This window comes from Aegilops tauschii, chromosome 1 (assembly GCF_002575655.3).
Source record: "Aegilops tauschii subsp. strangulata cultivar AL8/78 chromosome 1, Aet v6.0, whole genome shotgun sequence".
Lineage (NCBI taxonomy): Eukaryota > Viridiplantae > Streptophyta > Magnoliopsida > Poales > Poaceae > Aegilops > Aegilops tauschii.
The window spans coordinates 439,086,471-439,093,814 of record NC_053035.3 but is presented as its reverse complement, the minus strand read 5'-3'; the positions used below and the strand labels follow the sequence as shown (position 1 = coordinate 439,093,814).

Sequence of the window (7,344 nt, the reverse complement as noted above, 5' to 3'; positions counted from 1 at the left end):
TGGTCCATCCAGCTGTTGGAAAATGTCTTCTTATGACCGGGCCCATGGGGTTGTTTTCGGGAGTTGACTTGTTATTTGGTGGTGCAGAAATTATGGATCTTGGAGTGCTTACAATCACTGCAGCCAGAGCCCTCGTGTCTGTCTATTTTGACACATGTGGGAACTGAAGTTGAGGAAAGAGTACTACTGCATTTGGAAGTTGGACTACTACCATCTAGGAACTCACGGCTACTCATGCTTTTATTTTGCAATTGAAGATACAGCGTGGTCTGTTCAGATTGTGCAGCAACTAGGTAATACTGAACTGAAAGGGAATTGAATCGATTAAGTAACGATGCAAGTGAGAAGTGGCCTGGTTCATATTCAGAGCATCTAAACCTGGATGCAGGCTTGGAAAATCACCTTAAATGCTCCAATTGTTGCCAGAATGCATATTTCAGAAATTGCAGCATATTGGAGGCGGTAAAACAAATCTATGGACTACACACTCCATGGAATCCTGGTGACCCTCATGTATGTCATGGTAGGCTATTGGATTGCAACTTGCGAACAAGAATCTTCTCAAGGAGGGAGGGGATGCAGTATTGTAGCGGTGTCATGGGAAGGAGCGCTCGTAGTCAAGCCCCGGGGATGTAGCCATGATGGTGAACCTCGTTAACAAATCTCGGTGTGCTGCTTGTGTGATTGCTTGGTCCTCGATAGATCGACGGAGCGCCTCAGATTAATTCTAACAGCGTCATTGCTGAAGACATCCTCGTTGATCAAGTATATGATGTACATGGCTTGAGTTGAGCTCAACAAGGGAATGCACATAACAGCCTAGTCGGCTTCAGGGGTTACTCCAATGAAAAGGGCAAGGTGAGATTTCCAGGGAAACCTCTCTTCCTCCAATTTTCATGTTGCCACTTTGTTCTGGAGATGCCATTGTGCACTTGTGGTGCCATCCTGGTGTCAAGGTATTTGACGAGTGTTCATGCAGAATGAAGCTTAAGGAGGGAGAAACAACAAGTCAACGGCCTATTGCGTCGACCGGTTTTTCTGCTACGGCCTCACTTGCTCCTTCCAGCAAGTCTCTGTCAACCACAGGTATACTTCGACTTTGACGATGACTACTACTTGACGATGCCCCTTTCTTCAACATTGCTCAAGCGATCAAGTCTACTTCAGCAATGGCTACAAACACAGAAAAGGAGGCAGCTAGCAAGACATTCAGCAGGAACAGGCACCGGCGGCATTCCCTCTCCCTTGTTGCTGTTTGATTTTTAGCACACTTGTGCTTGTACTTTTCAATCTGCCACCAATTGCTGTGAATCGAAGTGAATTCCTACGAGATGCTAACCATAAACAAGCAACATATAGTTGATCCTAGACTGTATCTAGCTGTTCCACAACCTTGCTTACATAACATTACACCAACAATCCGAATAGTCGATCCTAGCGCGTGACGCTGTAGGATTGGATTGGAAGTAGAAACCAAAACACGCAACATATAGTAGTAGCTAAACAGAACAGAAGCATTAGAAAGACGTCGACGCTATGTCAGCAAATCGACTTGCCTACTACACCATGCTTCGTCTCCAGAGTCAGTCCGGTGTGCTAATTCAAGCAGCACACGTGCTGCCACACATCAAGTGCCTGTGGATTTAACAAGAGAATGACAGGGTCAGGACTCCTTTACTGTGCAAGAACACTGCAAGCAGCGCGAATTTGAAATTTTGGAGAATCAGCTGTTTGCACCGTTCTACATAGTTAATCTCTAAAATCTGATCTAAGCAGCAGCATTTGATAGGTCATAATCGAACTGAATGTGCCAATTTTGAGGTGAGGTGACCAGTGAGCAAGATTTTTCATGGAGCAAATCTGGAGAACAGTTTGCTCACACCATCACAGTACCAATGGAGCGAGTGAATGGCAAGAGGTGGCGGGATGCTTACATGATGGAGCATCCAGAGCTGCGCCTGGTTTTCTTCCTGGCGGCCATCACCTCCCTCCTCCTCGGCGGCTGAAGGACCACCTTGATGGCGGTGTCGAAGACGGCCTTGACGTTCTGGCACGGCCAACAGAATCACCAAGTCATTTAAGAGAGAATGAATGATGCAGTGTGTGTGCGTGTGTCTATCTGAAATTGACCAGACAACAACAGATTCTTCTTAATTCCTACTACGCGGCTTCTGGTCTCGGATGTACTACCTGCTGCGTCTTCGAGCTGCATTCGATGTAAGCTGCGGCGCCGATCTGCTTCCTAAGTTCTTCACCCTGAACAACAACAATGGGGAAGATGATGGCACATCATTCATCCGTCGATGCTCGTGATTGTTGAGAAGACGATGGGTAAGAGGGGGCCGCCAAACCTGTGCGGTTGTGATTGCCGAGGCACCGGGATGGTCGGCGAGGTAGGCTCTGTGGTCACGCAGATCTGAACAATGGAAACGCGTTATTAACTATCGGGACAAAGATGCAGAGCAGCCCGTGGCACTGCGGAAAGTTCATCGAAACATTGCCGCGTTCGGTACAGGTTGCTCACCTAGCTTGGTGCCAACCAGAACAATGGGGACATTGGGCGCGAACCGGCGGAGCTCTGGCATCCACTGCTTGACCAGAGAGGCAGAGACCGAATTATCATCAGTTGAGAACATTGAGGTGAAATCTCAAGCACACTCAAATCTGGAATTGAAGTAATTTCTGAACTAATGTGCCAGTAACTTTTGCTAGAAACATATATGTATATACCTTCTTGAGGACATTCTCGTAGCTTGCGCTGCTGATGAGGGAGAAGGCGAGCACGAACACGTCGGCGCCTCTGTAGCTCAGCGGCCTCAGCCTGCTGTAGTCCTCTTGCCCTGAAGGAAAGGAAAACAACACAAACCTTCAGGCTCAGAACCCGCTGTTTCAAGCAGTAGAACTTGAGGTTGTGAACACCAGTAGCAGTAGCAGTGGTGGAAATGAAGAGGGGTGGAGTAAGCACCGGCGGTGTCCCATAGGCCGAGGTTGACGATGTTGCCGTCGACGGAGACGTTGGCGCTGAAGTTGTCGAACACCGTGGGGATGTAGTCCTGCATACATATATGTAGACCCAGCAGAGTGAGCCCAAGAAAGAAAACAGATCGGCGACCGAGTGAGCAGCGAGCAGCTGGAGAAGAAGAGGAAGGGAACAACTGCTGTAGGTAGGAGGAGAAAGGGAAAGGAGGGAGGGGAGGGACGTACGCTGGGGAACCTGTTGCTGGTGTAGCAGATGAGCATGCAGGTCTTGCCGACGGCGCCGTCGCCCACCGTGACGCACTTGATGAACTTGGTCACGCTCATCTCTCCTCCGGCTGAACCCTCTCACCCTCACTTCACTTGAGTTCCACCGCAAGCAAGAGCAGCAACAGCAGCTGGCGCTCCCTTTGCTACTGCTCACGGGGGGAGAAGAACAAGCAAGTGTGGGGAAGAAGAAGCCAGAGACAAGGATACTTGTCTTCCGTGGGAGGCCAAAGCAAGGGGAGCCGTGCCGCTGCTCTGCTCTGGTCTGGTCTGCCTCCTTAAAAGCAAGAAACAACCGGCCTCTGGCTGCGTTTACTGCTGCTCTCTCTCGGGGAGCGTGGCGTGAATGCGGGGCCTCGCCTGGGACGGGGCGCGACGCCGCTAGTACTACTACTACGAGGGGTTTTGTTTTGTTTGTTTGATTGTTTTGGACGTGCAGCTGATCTGCAACGGCATGCTCTGCTGGCTGCTGCCACTGTCAAGTCATCCAGCAAAGCCACTGTGGGCAGACCATCACAGGCGCACAGGCGGTGGATGGACGGCCATGAATGAACGCACTACGCAGGTCTCTCTCTCTTGCTCTCTCGTGTGAAGCTGGGGCAGCAGACCAGGAGCCGCGGCTTGCGGCTCCTTTGAAGCCTTCTTTTTTCTTTCAAGCGGATTTTCTTTTTCTCCCACCTCGTAATGATTCCTTCTCTAGAACAACGGGTTAAACGGGACCGGCCTTGTTTGCAGTCCCAATGGGCGATGGGCTGACAGTAAATGTACAGCTTCCAATCAACTCAGCCCGAGTACTTGTTTGGTTGCCGTCGTCTACGTCTGGCTTAAAAAAAAACCTCATATGCGACATCCGCGAGTTGTTTGGTTGCCTGCATATGGACTGCCTGCATTAGGAGATCAACTTTGGCACGTTGTTTGGTTGCCTGCATTGTCTCGACGCATGCAACTACACGCTGTTTGGTTGCCCGCATGGGGTATGATTAAGAGCTAGCACTTGCACTTAGCACACATGGTTAAGAGATAGCAGAGAAAGTGGAAGAAGAAATGCAGTGTGCACCGGACCATGGCGACTGCGGTGGATAGTGGCCGTGGCGCCGTGTCCGACATGACGAGCATTGAGTCGTGGACAAGCGACCCCGTCGGCGAACTACTTGCGGTGCTCGCGCAAAGACAGTCAACAGAGGAGGAGAATGTAGTGCCCTCGCCATGGTATCGTCAGTTCGGTGGGCGAGAGAGGAGGCCGAGATGATCGACACCGAAAATGACTCCAGTGTAGTAGGGCGAGAGAGAGGAGGCCAAGATGATCGACCCCGTCGGCGGCGTGGCGAACTGCAGTGTGCACGGAGGCAGAGGACACAAGAAGCAGTGTGCGCGCCATTGCAGCGTCAGTGCAGTAGGAGGACGACAGAGAGTAGGCCAAGATGAGCGACGCCAGAAACGACTCTAGTGTAGTAGGACGTGAGCAATGAGATCCAGGGAAAGGGCTTCAGCTTCAAGAGGGACGAATAGGAGGGCTCTGAGCACAGGACAGAGGAGCTCGACATGGCGGCGTCAGTGGAGTAGACTGCTGCTCAAAGAGAGATGAAGTTATGATCGTCAAAACCAAAAAGTTACAACACGAATGTTGTGAGGAACTGCGAGATTAGGCTACTGGTCAAAGGAAATTTCAAATGATCGATCGTGCGCGACGAATTTGACAAAATTCGTTTAGAATAGCTCCAAACGGGAAGACAAGATTAAGAACTTACGGCCGACGAAACTACGAACCGATCGCCTGAATGGAACCGTAGCATCGAGGTGCATCTTTTTCATGTAGAGCTTACCACGAATCGAAGCATCGTTGTGTAGATTAGAGGGGCATGGGAGAGAGGAGATTAGAGAGGAGCTTAATGAAGGTTGAAGAAGACACCACCTAAACACCTAGCACCCCTCCTCCAGTTTCTCCTCGTGCAGGGGCCGCTCGCTGTGCTTCTGCTCTGCCTGGCTTAAGAGAAACTGCCGATCTGAGCGTTCTCACGGAGCCAGGGCCAAAGATGCTTTAAGAAGCGTGCGATGCATAATAGTGTATGCGGGCTACTAAACACAAACTGATACTTCTCGCGCGGGCCTGATCGACGGCTATGCAGACAACCAACGCACGCCCTACGAGTACCAGTACGTACTACTGCTATGTGTAGTGCTAGTGGTAGTACGGCCCTCGTGGTTGTACACATGATTTCGAATTCGAGCAAACAATGAGGACTTTGGCTTACGCTCTCCGGGAAGCATATCTATCCGGAATCCGGAAAAAGAAACATCTCCTGGTACTGTGATGGGGCCTGCTTCACCACTGCTCTCCAAAGGCAAATAACAGCAGTGGAGTCGATGAAACCCCAACAACGGTTATTCTTTCTGTTTAGGTGTGTAAGCCATCTTAGATTGTGCATCGCGACTAAGGCGGAGGAGAAAAACGAGAGAACTTAATGCCTTTTTACTAATTAATAGCATTGCATGCAATGAGCTAACCACTGCATGTCATGTTTGATAGTCTTAAGTCATTCAAAGCATGCACGACCCACATCTCTTATTAATTGATATGTCATGAACAAGAAACGAGGAGTGAGTTAATGTACCGTGCTTAAGTGTTTTAGGATTATTTGGTTTTCGTAAGGTGACTTACACACCTAGACGGAGGGAGTACTATTCGTAGGAGTGGGTACTAGTGGTACAAAGATTGCATTATAACAGCAGTAGTCAATCACAGAAAAAAGGTTCTGAACCCTCGCGATTAACCTCAACCACAAGATTCAAACGGGCCAACGTTCCTGAGGGAGAGCGCAAAAAGGATTTTTCAAAAAAGTTGATAGCCGGCGGCGTAGCCTTTGCGCCTTTCCTTTGCAATGCATGCACACACACGCGATATTCAAATCGAACATGCATGCGAGGGAGAGGCGGCGGGTCCCACCCAGGTCGGCCCGGCACGCGGATCCGTCGACATCGCTCTACACGGAGTGATTTGCTCAGAGCTCGCAATCACGCTGATCCGTGGGGCCACCCGCGCCTTAACGACGCTTTGGTTTTCGTTTAGCAAGATTAGCTTTTTCAACACGCTCCTCCTCTTTGGAGCCGGGCAGCTGGCGACGACGCCTCGGGCTCGTTGCGGCGTCCTTTTTTTCGAACCTTTCGCTAGACCTTGACCGCTCTCGTCTCTCCGAGTAGGCCGGGGCGGCAGTGGACTCGGGAACGGCCTCCGACGCAGCGCTCGGTCGCCTCGTCGTCCCTCCTCGCCGCCCGTCTGCGTATGCCTGCGTGTCCGTCCTTTCTCGTACCCTCCCCTGCGCGGTTGGGGAGAAATGAATGGAGCGATTCCAAATCCGACCTGCCCACCTGCCCTGTTCGTGTCGCAGCCACACAGATACCCCGTGACGGGCCCGCCGGCCGGATGCCCGTGGGGTGCGGCTCTGCCTCTCTCTGCTCGCCGTGCGGGCGGTTCGTTGGGAGAATTGAATGACCGGCCCGGCCGTAACGGTCTGGTCTGGTTTGGTCCCGAGTTTGGAGAACCAAACTGTTTTCGAGCTCCTGCTGCCTGGCCTCTTTGTTTCTTTTTCGAGCTTGTTTGCATTCTCCCTTTTCAGCAAAGGGGGTTCTTTCTTTCTTTCGTTTTGCGGCCAAGAAAATTACGGACCACTTCCATGGAGACCGTCCGCCCGCTTCCCGGTCAAGGAAATTACGCACGCGTGCTGAGCAGCTAGAGAGCAGGGCTCAATTGTAGTACTCCCTCCATTTTTATATACAAGGCGTTAACTCAAATTATAGGTACCAATGCAAAATTTAATGCATGCTTTGCAAGCTAATTTTTATTTATTTACTGGGATCATTAATACGCCACATGCATGCAAGGAAACTGAGTGGAGGAAATAACTGACTCTTGTTATGACTACCAGGCCCGCGCGTGAAGGGAGAGCCCTGTTTGGTTGCCTGGTTTTACTGTTGGACCTGCATCGCATGCTTCTCAAAGCAGCCCAGAGCCTGGCTAGCTGGAAATGCTCGGATCGGTAGTTTCTCGCGAGCCAGGCTGAGTGCAGCGCGAGGTCGCACGGGCGGGTGCGACGCGAGGGCGAG

At 51.0% G+C, this 7,344-nt stretch overlaps 1 protein-coding gene across 1 annotated transcript; it reads right to left on the bottom strand.

The window, feature by feature from the left end:
- Positions 1-1,341: 1,341 nt before the first annotated feature.
- LOC109754831 (rac-like GTP-binding protein 2) lies at positions 1,342-3,514 on the bottom strand. The gene is made up of 8 exons (XM_020313725.4): positions 3,205-3,514; positions 2,966-3,053; positions 2,731-2,840; positions 2,525-2,588; positions 2,352-2,416; positions 2,191-2,256; positions 1,935-2,047; positions 1,342-1,635 (listed from the first exon to the last, which is right to left on the bottom strand). The coding sequence occupies exons 1-8, from the start codon at positions 3,301-3,303 to the stop codon at positions 1,602-1,604; spliced, it is 639 nt and encodes a 212-aa protein (XP_020169314.1). The 5' UTR covers positions 3,304-3,514; the 3' UTR covers positions 1,342-1,601.
- Between the last annotated feature and the right edge of the window lie 3,830 nt (positions 3,515-7,344).